This window comes from Bubalus kerabau, chromosome 6 (genome assembly GCF_029407905.1).
Source record: "Bubalus kerabau isolate K-KA32 ecotype Philippines breed swamp buffalo chromosome 6, PCC_UOA_SB_1v2, whole genome shotgun sequence".
NCBI classification, from domain to species: Eukaryota; Metazoa; Chordata; class Mammalia; order Artiodactyla; family Bovidae; genus Bubalus; species Bubalus kerabau.
The window spans coordinates 116,647,656-116,669,019 of record NC_073629.1 but is presented as its reverse complement, the minus strand read 5'-3'; the positions used below and the strand labels follow the sequence as shown (position 1 = coordinate 116,669,019).

Genomic DNA, 21,364 nt, shown 5'->3' with positions numbered 1-21,364 from the left:
TAAATGAAGAATCTGTCTTGATCAGAGAAAAAGAAAGGACTTAAACCACAGAGCCTCAGCAGGGAAGGTTCAAGGCCTGGCGGACACGAGGGTGAGTTCCAGGCCCTCAACCCTTTTGGGCAGACTGCAAACTGGGACTTTTCTTTACCAACTTTGCATTGACAAGTGCACCTACCAACCAGCTCCCCTCCCTTACACACAGGCAGAAATTTAAAAAAATTAAACCACAACACTCGCACTCAGATGTTTCTCCTTTCATATAATTTCATCCAAGTTAACCTCCTGGGATTTGCTTTTCTGACAGTATTCCTTTCTTTAAACATATTTATTAGGTCGATCACCTATGTTGCAAATATTTGTATATCATCATCAAACACACCGCCTGAATGCCAAACATGCTTTGAAAACTGAGATCTGAACACCTTTTTAGGAAAAAAAACATCTTTATTAAAAAAAAATAATAACTTACAAATGGAAAGAACTCTCTGGAATACAAGGGTTTGTTTTGTGTGCCGTGTTACAGACTGGGATAGTGTCACTGCATTTATTTTTAATGTCACTTTACAATAATATTAATGTCACAAACTGCATTATAGAGCAGTTTTCGTTCCGTATCCCAGACCGGCCCAAAGCACCACACAGATATAAAACTATCGTCAATAAAACATTTCAGCCAGGACTGGCATATATATTTTTATATATATATATATATATATATATATATTTATATAGAGAGAGGCTTTCAAAACAGCTAACAATTAAAGTCATCCTTAGTCAAAACGGAAGTCAAACTAACCTCAGAACTACGACACTGAGTACATGTCAGCATGGATACCTCCCATACGATATTTAAAATATAAACTTTCAAATACACTGAGAGGGTACATCAAGAGTGAGAAAAATAGAGTCTTAAGATTTAAATACAAATCCCCATTATGAAACCTTTAGGCAGCACAGAAAAGTCCTATGTTACAGAAGTGCAGGCAAGCCTGTCCCGAAGCTGGTGTGACGAGCAGCGGGGGCTTGTCACAGGGGCCCCGCGAGGGTCACGCTGGGCCGAGAGCGAGAAAGGAGCCATAGGGACGCAGGCTGCCCCTCTCCACACCAACGAGGGTCGCCAAGCCCGAAGCCACTATGCTTTCCTCCGGAAAACCAGGCAGCCCGGCGGGTCGCCCCGCTGGAGCCCGGCGCACAGGTCCAGAGGCCGCGCGGGGCGTCATCACTTGGCATTCTGCTCCAAAGCGGAGTACTCGGTCTCCGACACGCGGGAGGCATCGATGAGCTTGGTGAGGCCTGTCTTGGCCGAGTACTTGAAGATGAAGGCCTTCATCAGCTCGTACCGGTAGTTGCGGTTGATGAAGCTGTAGAGCACGGGGTTGACACAGCAATGCACCAGCGACAGGCACTGCGTGACGTGCAGCGCCGTGAAGAGGAAGGCCTCCAGCTGGCAGGTGAAGGGGATGTAGTGCAGGATGGAGAAGATGTCCAGCAGCACCACCAGGTGGTAGGGCAGCCAGCACACCAGGAAGACCACCACGTAGGAGAGGATGATCTTCCGGCTGCTTTGCTTCTCCTGGTCGCTGGAGGAGGCGATGGCACGGGCCAGCAGGAAGTAGAAGACAGCGATGATGCAGAACGGAATGGCGAAGCCCAGGATCACGGAGACCAGCTCCATGCTGATGAGCCATTCCTTGACGCTGTGCTCGGGGTAGAAAGCCCGGCAGTAGGTCTCGTTGTTGGAGGCGGACGTCACGGTCTTCAGGTAGTAGGTGTCGGGCAGGGACACGCCGAAGGCCAGCAGCCACACCAGGACACACACGGCGCGGCGCACCAGCCTCTTCTTGCGGCTGGAGGTGCTGGCGAAGTAGGCGACGGACAGGTAGCGGTCCACGCTCATGCAGGTGAGGAAGAAGATGCTGCCAAAGAGGTTGATGGAGAAGATGAGGTGGGTGACCTTGCACGTGAGCTCGCCCATGGGCCACTGGTTGTGCTGCACGAGGCTGACCACCCAGACGGGGATGGTGACCACCACCCACAGGTCAGCGATGGCCAGGTTCAAGATGTAACAGTGCGTGTCGTAGCCCGTCGTCTTGGCCTGGATGTTCACCCAGACCACCACGGAGTTGGCGATCATGCCGATCACGAAGATGAAGATGTAGACGAAGGACAGCGTGTACAGCAGGACACTCTTGTTGGGTACGTGGCCGCACTGCAGGGTGTCCACCGCGATGCAGTCGCTGCCATTGCAGGGCCAGCTGATGTCGGAGAAGTTCCCCGGCTCCGAGTAGTCCAAGAGATGCAGATCCATGGTGTCGAGGGCAGCGGTCGAACGGCCTGCGCGCAAAAGCAAATAGAGTTTTAAAAGATGCAAGAGGAGAATGGATCCCTTAGCAAACGCTCCAGGCCTGTAAAGCGCTTTCCCAGCACCCCCATCTGCTCAGCAGTTTCACAGTAGCTCCCAAGTAACTTTGCAAAGAAAGGAGAGAACAAAACTGACCGCGACAGAATCTGCAAAACACACCCACATTCTAAAACCATGTGAGTCCATCTCTCTCAAAGAGTGAAAGCGTTCGCTTCCTCTGTCTTTGCAGGACTGTGTTCTCAAGAGGTCACCAGACTGGGCTGTGCCGGGATGTGAAACTGACACACTCTGGGGGGTCAGAGGGACGTCGGGCAGCTGAGCCTCAGCCCACAGGTGCGTGTGGCCAGCTCACTTTCCCCTGCGGACGGCAGGGGCATTTCACCCACATACCCAAGAGCAGAGGGTGGATCTGTTCCCTGCACTGGTGAGTCACAAGCGTCCTGCTTGGCCGTGTCGGGCTGCCTGCGGTTTGCAGACCTCTGGAGGTGTGGACAGTGTGTGGCCCACCCCGCAATTTCACTACGCCCCCATCCACAGTCTCTGACTTTGCCATGTGATTCTCAACTCAGAGCCACCAACCGGCCATCTCCGAATGTGGGCCATTGCCTGGTTTTCCACCTTTTATTTGTCCAACTGCTTTGAGAGCAACTTGTACCAAGACCCAAAGCTGGGTCTTGGAGGGGCTGGCTTTTCCTAATGGTCTTCCCTGCTGATGTGGCGTGAGGTCAACACTCTCGACCGGCACCATCTTAACACCCAGAAGAACCCCGGCCTGAGGCGTTACTGTGCCCGGGGATGACGGCCCACTGGCACCAGCCCTGAGAGCTGCCCAGGGCTGTCTTCTCCTGCTGACCCGCCCGCCTGCAGGCTCTGAAGTGCCCCCACCACCACCCTGGGTGGACAGCCTCACTGCGTCCCCACAGGAAGGGGCTGTAAAATGAAACCATTCTGCCCAAGGGTGCCCGGCTGGGCATCGCCATCTACAGTAGGGAGTCTGTTCCTCCTTCTCCCGTCGCAGGTAAGGACCGACTGCAAGCCAAGCTTATTTGCCAAGTTCATCTAAACTGGACTCCAGGCCACACACGAGAGGTCCCGGAGGATGGGGAAGGATGGTCAAGGATGGTCCCTGAGTCAGGGCCCAGTGGCCGGGCTAACAGTCCACAGAGACCCAGCTGGGAGAGCACCCCTCTGGTGACCAGACCGTCCTGGGCTGGGATTCGGGCTCCTGCCTCATTAGTGTTTCATGTGAGTCTAGTTAATCCATCATCTGCCACTGCTTTCTCAGCGCACCAGCCCCCGTCTCCCAGGGCTACCTAAGAACTCACGGGCTGAGGACAGAATCTAACAGACAGAAACTCAAAACCGCATCCACCCCCTCTCTTGACCTATCAAAAAGCACGGACTCGCTTACTTCTTGCTCCACATTCAAAACTGACCAAGTGGCTAAGTGGTCAATGTCCCGCCCTGAGAGGGGGGAAAGGCAGGAGCTACCTGCAGACAGCGAGCTGATGCCTTTACCTCCAGGGGAAACGAGCAGATGCCCAAGAAGTGAGGCCATTCACCTGCTGCCGCCCAAGGCCACCTCAGTCTCCAGACTCACAGCTGAGGACCTGCCCTAGGACCACAGGTATGGAGATGGCCCTCAGTTGCTGTCTGTTCGCCTCTGTGAGCAGCAGGTGGCCGCTGGTTCCCTTCCAGGTGACCTGACCGGGCCTCAGCATCCCCTGCTGCTGATGGACACAGCTGGATCTCTAAGGAGGAGGTGGTGGAGCCACAGGGCCCGAGGCCAGGAAACCTGGTGGTCCTCAGAGCCTCCCCCCATCACCAGAGGACACTTAGGCCCTGGGACCACCGACTTGGTCAGGCAAAACCTGACCAGAGGGCACGCATGGAAAATCAGTAAGGTCAAGTTGAAGTGAAATGAAGTGAAGGTCACTCAGTTGTGTCCGACGCTTTGCGACCCCATGGACTACACAGTCCAGGGGATTCTCCAGGCCAGGATACTGGAGTGCGTGGCCTTTCCCTTCTCCAGGGGATCTTCCCAACCCAGGGATCGAACCCAGATCTCCCGTATTGCCGGTGGATTCTTTGTCAGCTGAGCCATCAGGGAAGCCCAAGGTCAAGTTAGGACAAATAAACTCATCCTCCTAAGAGACTGTGGAAGACGCAGCTGGAGGACCCCAAGCAGACATGGACACACAGCGCATGCCTGTGAGAGACCAGGCCTGGACTGGCCTCGCGGTGGGCAGCCACCTCCAGACCCTGCCTTCAAGGTGCTCCTGACCCTCCCACCACCCTGGGCAGCCAGGAACTGATGGTGCCTGCCGCACCCCTGACTTCAGGAGAGAGGGAGGGAACGACTTGGGCTTTGCTCTCCTGTATGGCTGTAAGGTGTGACCCCCTTTTTCCCATCTCCTTAAAATGAAACACATCCACAGCTGAGCGTCGTTTCCGATTTGGCCCAGCCACCTCATTCTTTCTGGAGCTGTTAGCAATTGTGCTCTGCTCTTTCAGGAGAAGCATACAAGACACCTTCCAACCTGGGCGGGGGCTTCCAACCTTCCGGTGTCATATTTTCTTGTCTTTTCATACTGTTGATGGGGTTCTCACAGCAAGAATACTGGAGCGGCCTGCCCTTCCCTTCTCCAGTGGACCATGTTTTGTCAGAACTCTTCACTGTGACCCATCCATCTCGGGTGATGGACTCGTGGCTCATAGCTTCACTGAGTAACACAAGCCCCTTCGCCACGACCAGGCTGTGATCCATGAAACACACTTGCAGCACGGCATGGGGCTTCCCTAAGGCCTAGTGGTAAAGGTGGCATGGGTGGTAAGGAACCCTTCTGCCAGCGCAGGAAACAGAAGAGACATGGGTTCAATCCCTGAGTCAGGAAGATCCCCTGGAGGAAGAAATGGCAACCCAACTCCAGTATTCTTGCCTGGAAAATCCCACAGACAGAGGAGCCTGGTGGGCTACAGCCTGTGGGGTTGCAGAGTTGGCGCAACTGAGTGACTAACACTTTCACTTTAGCTTATAAAGCACTTTCAGCCCATGACCTCATCTGACCCGGCTCCCTGCAGAACTCAGCTGGAGGACGAGCTGCTGCCCCACAGAGGCGGGCAGAGCGGGGCTGGGCCCTGGCTGAGAGCCCTTTCCTCTGCCCGCCCTGGCACAGCCCTACTAGGCCTCCACAGATGCAGCCAGAATCCCTGGAGTCTGCGCCGTGCACAGGGGCTGGAGAAAAAGGAAGCCTGACTGAGATGCTATGCCCCCACCTCTGTCTTCCCCACAAGGAGTCATCCCGCTAACTGGACACGTGGAGGGGCACGGCTCAGTGTGGACGGAGGGGCCCACGGGCACTGGAGGCCTACAGGAATCACCAGGAGTCTGTGTCCCTCCAGGGCCCACGTCTCCCGCACAGCAGACCGTCCACACTCACACCTCTGGGCCTGGGCCGGCGCTCCGTGTCCCCTGGGCCGCGGCCAAGGTAAGGAAGGGCTCAGGGATCCCATCGGGTCCTTAGGTTTCTGGCCTCTGGACAATGAAAACCCGACTTAATGATCACTGGCCCTCTGGGACCAGAAGGTGACTTAAGAGTCGGTCCACCGCGCCCCCTCCCCCACAGTCCTCTCTGTTTCCTCTTGGGCAGTGTGGGGAACCTTCCAGGAGGGGCTGGGGGTACAGCAGAGGCTTGGGGGGGGGCGCCATGCTGGACCTTGAAAGCCAGCTGGTCCACCGATCATCCACCACCAATCACTGACCAGCCACCAGCCCAGGAGATGAGCCAGAGGCCTACGCCGTGCCCACTGGCCTTCTTCCAGGGAGCCCACCGGCCCCTCCCCTCCCAGGGCAGAGGCTCCAGGGGTCCAGAGAAGTAAGGGAGGCCGCAAGAGAGGAGGTGTGCACGCAAGGAGTGCAGCAATCCAGCCCCCCGCAGATCTAAACGGGAAGCCAAAGAGGGGGGGAAATGCTGCAGGAGAGAGCAGCCCACGTCATCTGTCATTTTTCACCTGTTGTGTTTTGGAAACAAACAAGGGCTCTTTCCAGAAAAAGAGAATAGTATCGTATAAAGATATCTGCCAGGTCACGGAGAATGCAGTCGGTGGGCCTCTGAGCGTGTGTCCAGGAGGCCCAAGGCTAATCATGGGTGGTCCCCGCGCCTAAGACAACAAACTTCCTAAGTCACTGTCTTAGATTTTAACAGGTGATGTTCTCAAGACCCTGACCTAACAAAGATGTGATCCAGCAACTGCAGAACGTCTACCCAGGCCCCTGGCTCCCCAGTGCCCGGCCAAACTTGAGGGAGGCAGGGGTGAGGGGAACGTCCCATCAACGCCCCGAGACCCTTCACCAGAGTCTCCACTTGCCCCCAGGAAAAGCGAGGGGTCATCCCATGCAACTGGAGGGCTCACTGCCTATGCCGACTGGGAAGCATGGCCGTGATCCTCGTATACACGGTGACATCTCCAGGCCATGTGGCCGGTCTGCGATGGTAGGAAGGGCAGTGGTGAGGCTGAGGATCCCAGGGCCTGAAGCCGACTCCCAATCCACGTGGACCAGACCCCCTCTGCTGCAATAAGCCAGCAGTTCCATTCCTGTCGGCTTGGGCCAGAGCTCAGGAGGGACCTCTGGGTGACAGTCACACCTGCCCACCACCTGCGTCCCTGGGGGTCAGAGCCCCCACCAGGGAGGGCAGGAGAATGACAGACGACTTCTGACACAGGTTAATAACATCTGCGTAAAGATTCCTCATGGAAGGAAAGCAACCGGGCTTGGGATAAAAGATTCCTCCAGTTCTTTGATCTCACAAGTTCACACATTCTCTTCTCAAAATAAATATTCCCAAGATGCAAGGATGTTTATTGGAGCACTATTTATACACCAGCAAAAAAAATTGGTGACAACATAAATGTCGATCCATGAAGGACCGCAAACCACTGTCTGGAATATAATATAGCTGTACAAAGAAAGAGGGGATGCTTTTATGAACATGGAAAGCTACACATATATACATGCCAAAAAAACAAGAATTATGTGCATTTTTATAGGGACATGTATGTGCATAAGAGGCTTCCCAGGTGGCACTAGTGGTAAAGAACCTGCCTGCCAAGGCAGGAGAGCAAGAGATGCGGGTTCAGCCCCTAAGCCAGGAAGATCCCCTGGAGGAGGGCACGGCAGCCCACCCCAGTATTCTTGCCTGGAGAATCCCATGGAGAGAGGAGCCTGGCGGGCTGCGGTCCATGGGGTCACAAAGAGTCGGACACGACTGAAGTGACTGGGCGCACACCCATGTGTGCGTAAAAGCGTGGGGAAAGATCTGCAGTGAAGAGAAAACTGGGCTGGAAGTGCGGGATAAGAGGACAAAGGGGGACTGTAGCTTTCACCCCACACACTTCTCTGTGATCTGAAACTTGGCATCAAGAGTTACGGAAATTTTACTAGAGGCACGAATGTCCCACAGAACAATGGCGGTTTGTGGTCCATTTTTTCTAGACCAGAGGGACCCCGCTGAAAACAAAACAGTAATCAGCATCACTTTTTTTTCATTCCCCTTTTCCCAATGGGTACTGGTTTCTCTCACCAAGCTCCCTCTATAGGGATCACTTCCTGTAGATTCTGGGTCCAACATCTGCACCCAGAGAGCATCACACTGCCACCAGGACAGGAAGTAGATTTTCCTATGGCCTGGAGGATGGAGAACCAGGGTGTGTCCACCTCGTCACCCCCACCCCCAACCCCGCACTGGCATCTGTAAGAGACTCATCTACCACTCACATCCCCATTTGCTGGAAGGGAGATGTCCCCTCGTCTCTCAGGCTTATTATTCATCAATCAAGGTTCCTTGGTGACCACAGCACAGCTCCAAGCAGCCTGACACATTCAGCTGCCCTCAGTGGTCTCCCTGCGCTCACCCTGCAAGCTGAGGGCAAAGCCAGAACAAAGCATCTCCAAGTTCAGGGTCTCCATGGGCTGGTGCTTTGGCCTGCAAGGAACATGTCCTTCCACTGGACCACAGTCACCCCCTGCAGGACACGGATGGCCCCACGTTCAGGTGCCCAGCCGGAGTTCCCAACACTGCCTTCAGCATGTGAGCAGTTTCCAGTCACAGACCTGGAACGCCCTTCCCAGCCAGCCGGGCAGGCCCCCTCTCCCCATTTACACCCTCTGTTACTCCCACCTCCTCCCAGCCAGGCCGTATACCTCCACTCTGTGTCGCTGGGCTGTTCCCCGGTCCCCCTCCTTCCTGCTCAAGCCCCCACCCCACGACGTCTTACTGCCTGTGTACAGGGCAGCCAGCAATGGCGCCTGGACAAAGCACGTGTTCAATGAATTCATAATGAATCAACAGTGAATCAAGCTCCCGAGACCAGAATGTGAGATTATCAATGGAAACAGGAGCCCCGAGGAGACTATTCCGGAACCCTCCCTTGAGCTAAGTCTCGCCCGTTTCTATGCCTGCCAATGTTTGTGGAGCCCCTTCTGTGAGAGGCACTGCTCTGGGGCAATAACAGACCAGAATCATCACTCCCCACCCACCCCAGGGGACCTGCCAGCTAACCAAGAAGCTCGGGAAGGCAGCGTGGACATCGCTGGAGCGTGGAGAGGGACTTCCACTCCAGTGACCGATGGGGACCCCCCAGAGGAAAGTGGGTGCTGGGGTGGCCAGGGATGTGCTACCGGAGGGTCACCGAACCTGGCTGAGCCTGTCCGTGCGGGAGCCACCACGGTCTTGAGCAAGGGCCTGGCTTTGGGGCAGAAAAGGCTTTGAGGGAGGAGGCAGCAGGCCTGCAGGGGAAGCCAGGTGCTTGTCAGGCCCAGGTGCAGTGCAGAGAAGGTGACACGGGCCGGGCTACCCAGGGCACCGACTCGGACGCCGAGGGGTCCCTGGGCTCTCCAGGATCTGTGCCCGGGCGACATTCTTCACTGGCTTTTCTGCAATTGGGGCTCAACTCATGTCCTCCCAGGGTGGAATTTCACGGAGCAGCTCAGTGTTGTCCCAACACGATCACCCAGCCTAGCTAACCGCACCGCTGGGCACCTGGAAACTGAGGCCAGACAGGCAGCGGGACCAGAAACTCAGGGGTGTGGCTGAAACCAGCTCTGTTCACCCTCCCCACACCCCAGGGACTCTCCAGGGGGACGCAGAAGCAGGTCTGCTGCGAAAGCCCAGCCCTTTCCACTCCAGGAGCGCAATTTATATACGGAAGACCTGCACCATTCCTTTCTTTTTTTCAAATTAATTAATTTTAACTGGAGGCTAATCACAATATTGTGGTGTTTTTGCCAAACATCGACATGAATCGGCCACGGGTAGACATGTGTGCCCCCATCCCCCTCCCCACCCCTCCCTCTGGGCTGTCCCGGAGCGCCGGTGCTAAGTCCTTAGGAAACTGCACAGCTCTGGGGTTTGTTCATTTCGTACCAATCCTGCGTTAAATCTATGGGGACGTCCAGGAAAGTTTTGGCCCAGGCTTGGGAGGCCAGCTGCTAGGACTGAGAGCAGAGTTGGGGCAGGGGGGCAGTCTGTCTCCCCCCACCCCATGTCAAACAAACAGAACAATGCCATCCTGGCTGCTGTTATTTTTCACAAGCAAAGCACTGCTCTGAGTTGTTTGAGAGAGAGAGAGAAAAATCCAAACCGTAATCCAGATACAGGCCATCAATTTCCAGAGTCCTCAGACACTTCGCATTGATACACGGGAGAACTGGGGGAAAGAGAACGAACCCCATGTCCAGAAACCTGATCTGTTCTATTGTGCTCAGCGGCCCGACTGGGAAGCGGCACAGGACCCAGGAGGGCAGACCCAGAGGTTCCCACGGCACAAAGGCTGCCCTCTGGGCTGGCGGGTGTAACCAGAGCCCTAATTCCCACCCAGCTTAGAAGCAGGACGAGCGGTGGGGGGTCAGCCAGCCTAGGACAACCCCAAACCCTGGGCTACACACAGTGGGGTTCCCATCTTAGACTTAAAACTAGGAGCAGACGTGACAGAGGTTTCCTGGACTGTAAGAGAACTGGGAGGTGTTAGCCATCCGGCTGGCCCTGCCCCCTTTATCTGTCCCCTGCCCGTGGGCACCACCCGAGGGGGTCTCAGCCCCTCCACCTCGGAACAAAAAAGCAGAGTCAGCTTCCAAATCTGCTTAGGGCTCCGCAAAATTTTCACTATGAAAACACGCAACTCTCTCATCACTTGAAGAACCAAGCAACGACATTTTTTCCAGTTCTAAGCTGAGTCAATTCTTGTGTAACCAAAGGATCAAAGATTCCAGCAGCAAACCATTAAGTATTCGAAATCAGAGAACTGCCCCCTTTTTTCTCATTCTTTCCTTTTTTTTTTTCTTGCTTTCACTTTAATAAAACATATGTCTCCCAGAGCTATAATTTCCTGGACTTTAAAAACACTGGACATGACACACAAATCTCCACCTACACACATGCAATTTGTCTGGAAGCCCTTCTAAAACTATTTCTGTCCCTGAATAAAAACCAAGTTCCGTGGTTGCCTGGATGAAAAATACAAATACTTTCTAGCCCAGAATTCCACTCGTGTTCTGCAGAACCACTGAGAACCATCTCAAGTCCTAAAACCTTTAAGGTTTTTTCCTTCTCCTGGTTACCCTAAGGGTTCACAGAATGACTCTCTTTCAGTCTCAGGTTTGAGTAACCAATTTCCCTGGTGTCTCCTGGAAAACACGAGCCTCTCTCTTTGCCTGGAGTGATCAGACAAAAAGCCACTGTTCCTGATTAAGTAGGTTTTTTTTTTTGTTTTGGGGTTTTTTTTTTCCATCCAGAAAGACTATACTTTGCCTGTTCTGGACCTGATTAGAAACCATAATACCTTCTCCAATCTCTCAAGACTGGCTGCTAATATGGGATAACCTCCAAAGTCCTGACTCAGTTAAGCATCTGCATGCTCCCTGCACTGTACCTTCCAGAACTTTTAAAAAATGACATCTGCAATGCACACCCCTTTAAAAAATCAGATGAGCGGCAAAACACAGCAGCAAGTCTCAATTTTCTTTTGCTTTTCCACCCAAATCCTGTGCAACCCTCCTCCCCCACCCCCATCTCCAGGAGTTTGGGGCATGGAGTTCCACAGTTGGTGCGCACTGGAGTGTTTATGGCAGAGACTGGGGGAAAAAGAGCAAATTGTTTCCAAGCTAGAGCTCCCCATGTGCAACTCTGCTTTAGAAAAAGGCTCTGCATCTGGGGAAGCTCAAGGGCTGATGAAAGAAGGGCAAGCAGTTTATCCATTTAAAATCTATGGAAAGTGAAGCCCAGACACCAGCCGCCTCCACTTGCCTTTCTCGGAGAGGCTATTTGATCTCCGCATTTCCCTGGAATAAATAAAGCCACACAAAGGCAGCATCTGCCCGTTTAAAGAGAAAAGAAAAAGTTACCACATTGAGACTCTGCAGAATGAATGTTTCAGGAGATGTCAGGGCATCAAATACCTTCAAAGGGCTGTAAACCATTTGGGGGGGGGAGCCCTTCTACGTCTGGAAAACGTAATGATCCTGGTGTGAGCAAATGAATTGAGAGAAAGAGAGACAGAGAGAGAAAGAAAAAGGGAGACAGGCAGTCTGACTTTTACAACTTCTCATTCTCCTGGAACTTCCAAGTCTTGGCTAACCACCCAAGCCTGACCTCACTGCAGAGTTTTGAGTCACTCCTCAGATCTTTATGCAGGCGAACAAAATCGAACAAAATTCATGTTTTTTACTTCAAGAGTACAATCACAGTGCAAAATCCTAGACTTGTGTGTGCCTTTTTTTTTTTTTTTCTTTCCCAACTGAAGTCAGATTTAACACCTTCTGAGCGAACAGCAAATAGTCAGATTAAGAAGGATGCAGTGGAGAGACAAGAGGGCCGGGCTGTATTTAACATTCACTCTTATAGCTTCCGGATTTACAGGCTCTGGTAATCCTCCAGAGCAGTGAATTCAAACCCATTCTGGACCCACAAAGACTCTCAGCCCAGTTTTCTTCTCCGCTGGAGGACGCCTCTTCATAAAGGGCACATCTTTCTGGAATTACACGTTTAGTGCCAGTTGTTTCCCCAGTGGAGAAACAGAAAACAGGTAGGCAGCGGTGCTAAGCTGACCCAGATGCCAACTTTGAGCAAGAGGGATGGACAGTCTGCTTGCAGATGAACCTCAGCTTCCTCAGTCCAACAGACACACAGAGAGCGCCTTTCACTTCAGAAAACAGCCCTTGTTGACTTTCTGCAGCCCACGGGAAGCCCCGAGTTAGCAGCCGCACTTCGCAAGGCAGCACGCCGCCTGGGCTTTCGGAAACCAGACCTGCGGACTCGCCGGCACCCATCAGAGCTTATTAGAAAGAATAGCTCGGGGAAAAGACCACTGCGCTTAAGAGCAGACCCCTGCCCGCCGTCCGCACGCCCTGCGGACTCAGCAGCGTTTCCTTACCTGGCGGCTGGGCTCCTCCGGCTCCGGGCTCGCCTTCTGGGTTCCGGCGCTCGGTGCCTTAGGGCTGAGCAGTTTGCACAAATGTGAGCTTTCTGGGGCTGCAGACTCGCGTTATATACACTGCGGGCGGGCGGCCTCTAGATGGCAGCTTTGTAACCGGCATCTGCTGCTTCCCTTCCCGGGCCCCCCCTCCCCCTCCATCCCTCCGCCCGGCCACCCACCCTCCGTGCGCGCGCGCGCGCACACACACATGCTTACATGCACGCACACACTTGCACGCGCGCGCGCACCCTCACCCCTCTTGTAAACCCTGATCTGTGGTTTCCGGCCAAACTCTCGCACACAAGCATACTCTGGGGAAATCCCAGCCTGCCTTCATTTGCAGAGTCTAATGAAGCTACAAGGTCCAGACCCCAGGTGGAGGGGGGAGATGCGTCAGCAGAAGAAACATCGGCAAAGAAACCCCAGCACTTTGCCAAATCATCAAATATTTATCTGGGTCTCAGGGATATCTTTAATAATCCCATTAACAAGAATTCCTTTGAATGCCTCTTAGCTCTAGGGAAGACTTTGTTCCCAAGACAAATTGCTCTGAACTTCTGAACTTCGGTGTTGATTTATTAAGCCTGGGTTGTCTTTGTTAATTCCTCCAAAACAGAAGCAACAGTTTTGGAAGGGGAGCAATGAATCTGTACCACATCATACTACCCCCAAAGGAGGGGACGGAACATTTGTAATAGATTTTATTTAGATTCTTTTATTTGTAAATCTTGAAAGTCTGGTGAAAATAACGTTCTGAACCACCTACCTACTGCCAGACACACACTAGAGGTATCAGACATGTCTTTTGATAATGTCCTGTTCAGAGGTTAATTTAGCAAATATTTATTTTTATTATTGACATATACATTCTTATCTAGAAGTGGGTGGCTGAAGTTCCGTCCGTGGGGGAATTAGACCTAAAAATGTCCTTCACATAAAATCACCTCTACTGCCCTATTTAGATTAATCAAGGGTAAGACAAGAACCTGAACTTTCACTTTTAAAACCATGCTTACTGAGCTTTCCCCCAGAGCAACGTGCTGTTCTGCGGCTTCTGTTTTGCTTTCTGCCTCCTGGGGTTAGTTCCATGGCTCAAGTCACTGTAAGCAGGCACCCAGTCCTCCCCTCCCCTCTCCCCAGCCCAAACCTTCTGAGATTCTTTTTATACTTCTACTAAAAATACCAGCAGACGGCCAAATGCCAAGTCTGGAGAATTGGGAGGTCAAACTCTTAGGCAGCCAGAAGGCCTTCGTGTTGCAAAAAGCCCTCAACAAAAGAAATATTTTGTTTAGATGAAACTTCACCAGCACAGTGAAATCACTCCAAAATACGAGCTAAGAGCACACCTGCTCCGGGAGGCTCTCAGAGGGGGTTTGCCCACCCTGTCCCGGCTCATCGGGTCGCTGTCCTTAACAACTGGCACGGACCTTATTCCTGCCCTCTCTCTTGGGCACCAGAAGCCCCATCTCCAAGCTCCCAGAGTGAGAGTGGTTGTGAAGTGAAACCCGGGCCGCCGGGATGCACACACGCAGGATTTGGGGGAGTCTGTAAGTACACGCTCAGGGCTTTCCTGGACCTGTTTTCTCCCAGCAGTGACCCTGCGTCTGAGCCTGACAAATGCCCGTGGCGGCAGCCAGGACAGAGCTGCCCTCCTCCGGACAGCGACGCACAGGCCGACCTTCTATGTCTATGAACTTGATCTGTCCCTCAGTGAACGCGATTCTCCTTTGGCAGGTTCCGGGGGCCAGAGCAAAAGGCAGGATGGGTTTGAATCTGCTCTCAATTAGGCGTGCTGTGTTGAAAAGAAAGCAAGCCTCCTCGCAGAAAAACCAGCGCAACAGGATGCAGTTGCTAAAGCAGAGGAAGGAAAACGCAAACTAGATGTTAAAAGAAAAAAAAAGAACCCACTTCAGGTCAGATGCTGTGGGGCCCGTGCTCCCCAAGAGGGCTCAGCGTCCAGAGGAGGGCGAGGGGCGCAAGGATCCTGGTACCGGTTCGTGCAGAGTTGCGTGCGCCCGCCCCACCACCCTCCCGGGTCCAAGTACTCCCCTGGCTGTCCCCACCCCCAGTCCTCTCGGAGAACCCAGTCCTGGGGGATTTGAGAGGGTAAGTAAGCCAGGTTTTGCAAGGGAACAGGAATCCATCACCCTGGGACCCAAAATGTCTCTTGGAACATTTGGAAGTCTGCCCTACTGTTGGGAGGATTGCGTTTCTAACGGAGGGGTTAGTTGGGGAAGAATGGGTTTTCTTAGCCCCATGGGAAACTCCAAGAAGCAGAAATGGGTCGCTGTGCCTAGGGTTGTCCAGAACTCATAGTTCCTTGAGCAGTTCCTAGCCCTGACTACTCATGCAGTGGCGCCGTGAAGGGGTGTTCAGCCAAGCCCCTCTTTTTCCCTGCTAAAATCTGCACCTGGGATTTTAGACCCCCATAGGGCAGCTGTCCCCACTGGGCTCTGATTTGCCTGTGGATGTGGCCCCATCAACCTCCTGCCTCGAAACCCCAACTCCCTTTCAGAGGGATCCTGGAGGGCCAGAGCTGTGGCAGGCAGGGTGGGGGCTTCGGGGGGGCACAGTTAGGATGGAGAGACGGTGGTCTCTGATGGCGGGCAGGGTGGGAGCTTCGAGGGGCACAGTTAGGATGGAGAGACGGTGGTCTCTGATGGCGGGCAGGGTGGGGGTTTCGGGGGGCACAGTTAAGATGGAGAGACGGTGGTCTCTGATGGTGGGCAGGGTGGGAGCTTTGGGGGGCACAGTAGGATGGAGAGACGGTGGTCTCTGATGGTGGGCAGGGTGGGAGCTTTGGGGGGCACAGTAGGATGGAGAGATGATAGTCTCTGATGGCGGGCAGGGTGGGAGCTTTGGGGGGCACAGTAGTATGGAGAGATGGTAGTCTCTGATGACTGCATACATGGCCCACAGAGGATCCCCCGCACCGTTGCCCGAAGGCCGAAGACTAACCCGGCCCCAGGGGGGGCCTTCCTTGCAACCTCAGCACATCACACCAGGTGTTATGGATTCCTGGAACCAGCCAGAGGCTTGGCCTGGTGGGAGTCATCTCAGCCAGGACTGGACATCCCCCCCACCCCGAACCACAGATGCCAATGCCTGGTGTGGTGAGAGGATCTGGAAGGGAAGACAGAGCCCTGCCCTCAAGGGGATGGAGGTCCCAGGCCAGGCTCGGGTCCGATGGGTCTGATTTAGAGCCTGACTTGCACACCATGTCTCCTTAGGCATCTTATGTCCTTGGACGCTTAGGTTCCTCTCTTTAAAGTGATTATAACAGAACCTTCTATTCTTGGCAGGTGCATCTCAGGCTTAGGGTTTCCTTGGTAGCTCAGCCAGTAAAGAGTCTGCCTGTGATGCGGGAGACCCCTGTTCGATTCCTGGGTCGGAAAGATCCTCCGGAGAAGGGATAGGGTACCCACTCCAGTATTCTTGGCCTTTCCCGGTGGCTCAGCTGGTAAAGAATCCACCTGCAATGCAGGAGACCTGGGTTCGATCCCTGGGTTGGGAAGATCCCCTGGAGAAGGGAAAGGCTACCCACTCCAGTATTCTGACCTGGAGGATTCCATGGACTGTATAGCCCATGGGGTCACAAAGAGTCGCAAAAAGTCGCAACTGAGCAACTTTCACTTTCACTCTAAGGCTTAAATGAAAAGGTTGGAGGCACCTTGTAGGTCCCAGAAAGGCAATTTCTCTCCTTCCTCATCCCCTGGCCCTGGCCAAATTCTGGTGACACAGAGCACCCTTGAAGATATAAAACTAAAGCCTTGCAACATTTTATGAACTCTTCCCTAAACTTTGCGCAATAACAGCTGTGCGTGTGTGACTTTTGCCGGTCTCTGTGCTAAGCGCTGCGTTCTTTCAGTTAACCGTCACAGCAGCTCTTAACCTAAAGTGTCTGCTTTTGTAATGGAGGAAACTAAGGCCCAGAGGGAGTGGGCAGCCTGCCCCTGGGCAGGTCATTGCCTGTGAAAAAGAGGGAAATTCAACCTAGTTTGCCCAGCTTTCCAGCACAGAAAGACATACTCTTAAATGTAAAACATGTATCAGGGTTCTAAAAGCAGACTCTTGGGTGAGAATTCAGGGGGCACTGATGTATTAAGGAAGTGCTCCCAGAAGAAGCCGGCAAGTGCAGGGGGAAAGATAACCAGAGATACCATTTCTGACTAAGTCTCACCTGATCCCTGATGTCTCTCTGAAGCCTAAATTGCACCCTAATGTGTGCCAACCCCAGGCAAGGAAGCTAGTTTTCCTGTCCTGTACCCTTCAGCCAGTGGATCTGGACTGCTGGGTGATGGGTCGGGGAATATAACCACAGATATTTCCCGTTCTCAACCTGTGTGGGCAAAGCTGCTCTAGGAAATCGAGGTCAGCCTCTCATAGATTCACCCAGTCTCAAGCCTGGGCAGTAAATCCACATTAAGGGTGCCAAGAGGGTACACAGAACTAGAAAGGGATCAAGGGGACCTGGGGGCAATACCACCAGCATCCACTGCACTTGGCCTGTGGCGCGTATAATTTCTCAGATTTGACCCACATAGGAGAATACAAGACCTGGACCAGCTTGTTTCCACCTCAAGACCTTTGCCCCTGATGTTTTCTGTTCCTGGAATGCTATTTCTAGTCATTGTTAGATGGCTGCCTTCTTCTCATTATCCTGTTCCAGGCTTAAATACAATTGCTTTAGAAACACTTTCTCCACTCTAGCCAAAGAATCCCTCTATCCCAGTTACTCTCGTCATTATTTTGCTTTCTTTGTAACACTTAGTCACCATCCAAAGTCATCATTTTGTGTTTGTCTTCTACCCGCTTGAGTGTAAATTCCTGCAGAGCAAGAATGTGGCCTGTTCTGTTTCAGTGCTGTGTTCTTGTGGGCACACTCGACGCTTGGCTCATGCTGAATGCTCATAAATATGACCTGAATAAACTCAGACAAATCTCACTTTCAAATCAGGGTTTTGCTCTCCTCCTATTTTGCTCATCTTCTCCCTCGTAGAAGTCGGGGGTGGGGTTTAGGAAAGAGTCCAGGTTAAGGGTTTTGGGGAAACCTAAAACATTAACATTGAATCAGAAGCTTGAGATTAGCATATAGACATTACTATGTATGAGATAGATAACCCACAGAGACCACTGTGTAGCACAGGGACCCATACTCAATATTTTGTAATGACCCATAAGGGAAAAAAATCTGAAAAAGAATATATGTGTGTGTGTGTAAATTGCTGTGCTGCATACCTTAAACAAACATGATATTAGAAATCAAGTGTATTTCAATTCTCAAAACTCTTGAGAGTCCCTTGGACTGCAAGGAGATCAAACCAGTCAACCCTAAAGGAAATTAATCCTGAATATTCATTAGAAGGACTGATGCTGAAACTGAAGCTCCAATACTTGGGCCATCTGATGCCAAGAGCCAAATCATTGGGAAAGACCCCAATGCTGGGGAGGATTGAAGGCAGGATGAGAAGGGGGTGACAGAGGATGAGATGGTTGGACGGCTTCACCAAATCGATCAACATGAGTTTGAGCAAGCTGCAGGAGACAGTGAAGGACAGGGAAGCCTGGTGTGCTGCAGTCCATGGGATTGCAAAGAGTCGGACATGACTGAGCGACTGAATGACAACAATACTTCAACTGAAAAAATATACACCTTGCAAGTGGGCAAAAAATGTGAACAGGTAGATACTTCACACAGAGGGATCTCCAGATGACCTAAGCACATAACGGAAAGTGTACAACTTCCTTAGTCATAGGGAAAATACAAACTGAAATAACAGGGCCACACAACTGGACCCCCATCAGAAAGAATAAAACGAGATGACTGTTACCAAAGGCTGTGGAACCGCCAGAATCCTCCCACACCCCTGCTTCTCGAACTCTGTGCGGTGAAAGAGCAGCATCCTTTGTAGGCTCCAGTGTATTGCAGACCAGAACGTGGCCCACCGAGAAGCACCAGGACAGAAGCCCTGCCGGGGCCCCTCAGGCAGCTGTGCCATCTGAAGTGTCGGTCTGCACTGCCCCACGAGGCTGCCGACGGTGGATCCATGTGCCATTGGCACATTTCTAGAAGTTTCTAAATGCGCACTCTCAATTTCTGGACCTAACCCTTTGCAGGCTAGCAGCAAGTAGCTCACAGCACACACGTCCAGTGACACACTCTACCCGGATGGTGGAGGTGCAAAATACCACAACCACTTTGGCGGGATTTGCTAAAATTAAACATACGTATACCCTATGACCCAGAAGTTCCACTGCAATATAAATACACAACTTAAAGGTGTTATATTGCAGCAAAAAAAAAAAAAGCCAGAATGTTTATAACAGGACTATTTATAAGAACTCAAACTAGAAATAACCAGACATTAGCCAAAAAGGATCTTGCAGACCTATATCCCTCATGAACATAGACATAAAAATCCTTTAAAAAGCAAATCAAATACAACAGTATAATATATCATGACTAAGTGGGGTTTATTCTTGAAATACAAGGCCAGTTAAACATTTCAAAATTAATAGAATTCACTAAATCAATAAAAAAGCATTTGAAAACCTTTAAAACCAATTCATGATAACTTTAAGCAATCTGGAAATGAAATAATCTTGATTTGATTTAATTTCTTAGTTTGATATAACCAATGTATACACTTGATATAGGGCATATATGAATACTTAACATCATACGTAACGCTAAAAAATTGAATACCTTAACTACATCTAAAATTAAAAACAAGCAAAGATACCCACTTTTACCATCTCCCTTCAACATTGTACTGGTTTCTGAGCTAGTCTCAATAAGGAAAAAAAGAAATAAAGGCAATGGATTGGAAAGAAAGTGAAAGTGAAGTTGCTCCGTCATGTCTGACTATTTGCAACCCCATGGACTGTAGCCTACCAGGCTTCCGCTTCCACGGGATTTTCCAAGCAAGAGTACCGGAGTGGGCTGCCATTGGAAAAAACATGTAAAACTTCTTTTATTGGCAGTTGACATGATTATTTACATAGAAAAAATCCTGATGAATCCAGGCCCCCCTGTCCATGGGATTCTCCAGCCAAGAATACTGGAGTGGGTTGCTATGCTCTCCTTAAAAATGAATGAGGCGGTAAAGCATGTTCATGGATTGGGAGACTCAATACATGTTAATACATTAATTCTTCCTAAATTTGTGTGTAAACTCAATGCAGTCCTAATCAAAACCCCAGAATATTCTTTGGCAGAATTAACAGGTTGATTTTTATATTTTAATGGTAATTGAAAAGACCTAAAAATATTTAAAACTAACTTGAAAGAATGTTGGAGAACTTACACTTTGTGATTTTATGGCCTAATGTAAAGATATATGATCAATCTGGTATGGTATTCACATGATAGACAAATATTAAAAGATAGACAATATAGTCCAAAAATAGACACACATGTACAGTCCAATCACTTCAGTTCAGTTCAGTCTCTCAGTCATGTCCAACTCTTTGTGACCCCATAGACTGCACCACGCCATGCTTCCCTGTCCATCACCAACTCCCAGAGCTTACTCAAACTCATGTCCACTGACTCGGTGATGCCATCCAACCATCTCATCCTCTGTTGTCCCCTTCCCCTCCTGCCTTCAGTCTTTTTCCCAGAATCAGGGTCTTTTCCAACGAATCAGGTGGCCAAAGTATTAGAGCTTCAGCTTCAGCATCAGTCCTTCCAATGAATATATAGGACTAATTTCCTTTAGGATGGACTGGTTGGATCTCCTTGCATTCCAAGGGACTCTCAAGAGTCTTCTCCAACACCACAGTTCAAAAGCATAAGTTCTTCAGCGTTCAGCCTTCTTTGTGGTCCAACTCTCACATCCATACATGACTACTGGAAAAACCATAGCTTTGCCTAGATGGACCTTTGTTGGCAAAGTAATGTCTCTACTTTTTAATATGCTGTCTAGGTTGGTCATAGCTTTTCTTCCAAGGAGCAAGCATCTTTTAATTTCATGGCTGCAGTCACCACCTGCAATGATTTTGGAGCCCAAGAAAATAAAGTCTGTCACTGTTTCCATTTTTTCCCCATCTATTTGCCATGAAGTGATGGGACCAGATGCCACAATCTTAGTTTTCTGAATGTTGAATTTTAAGCCAGGTTTTCATTCTCCTCTTTCACTTTCATCAAGAGGCTCTTTAGTTCTTCACTTGCTGCCATAAGGGTGGCATCCTCTGCATATCTGAGATTATTGATATTTCTCCCAGCAAACTTGATTCCAGCTTGTGCTTCATCCAGTCCAGCATTTTGCATGATGTTCTCTGCATATAAGTTAAATAAGCAAAGTGAAGGTATACAGCCTTGACATACTCCTTCCCAATTTGGAACCAGTCTGTCATTCCCTATCCAGTTCTAACTGTTGCTTCTTGACCTGCATACAGATTTCTCAGGAGGTAGGTCAAGTGGTTTGATATTCCCATCTCTTGAGGAATTTTCCTCAGTTTGTTGTGATCCACACAGTGAAAGGCTTTGGCATAGTCAATAAAGCAGAAGTAGACGTTTTTCTGGAACTC

At 51.1% G+C, this 21,364-nt stretch overlaps 1 protein-coding gene across 1 annotated transcript; it reads right to left on the bottom strand.

The window, feature by feature from the left end:
• Window positions 1-446: 446 nt before the first annotated feature.
• On the bottom strand, window positions 447-12,894 carry ACKR3 (atypical chemokine receptor 3). Its single transcript, XM_055586543.1, has 2 exons — window positions 12,791-12,894; window positions 447-2,334 (listed from the first exon to the last, which is right to left on the bottom strand). The coding sequence occupies exon 2, from the start codon at window positions 2,306-2,308 to the stop codon at window positions 1,220-1,222; it is 1,089 nt and encodes a 362-aa protein (XP_055442518.1). The 5' UTR covers window positions 2,309-2,334; window positions 12,791-12,894; the 3' UTR covers window positions 447-1,219.
• Between the last annotated feature and the right edge of the window lie 8,470 nt (window positions 12,895-21,364).

Bases quoted from the DNA above. Each gene is read 5' to 3' on its own strand.
- ACKR3 (XM_055586543.1), bottom strand. From the start codon at position 2,308: ATGGATCTGCATCTCTTGGACTACTCGGAGCCGGGGAACTTCTCCGAC.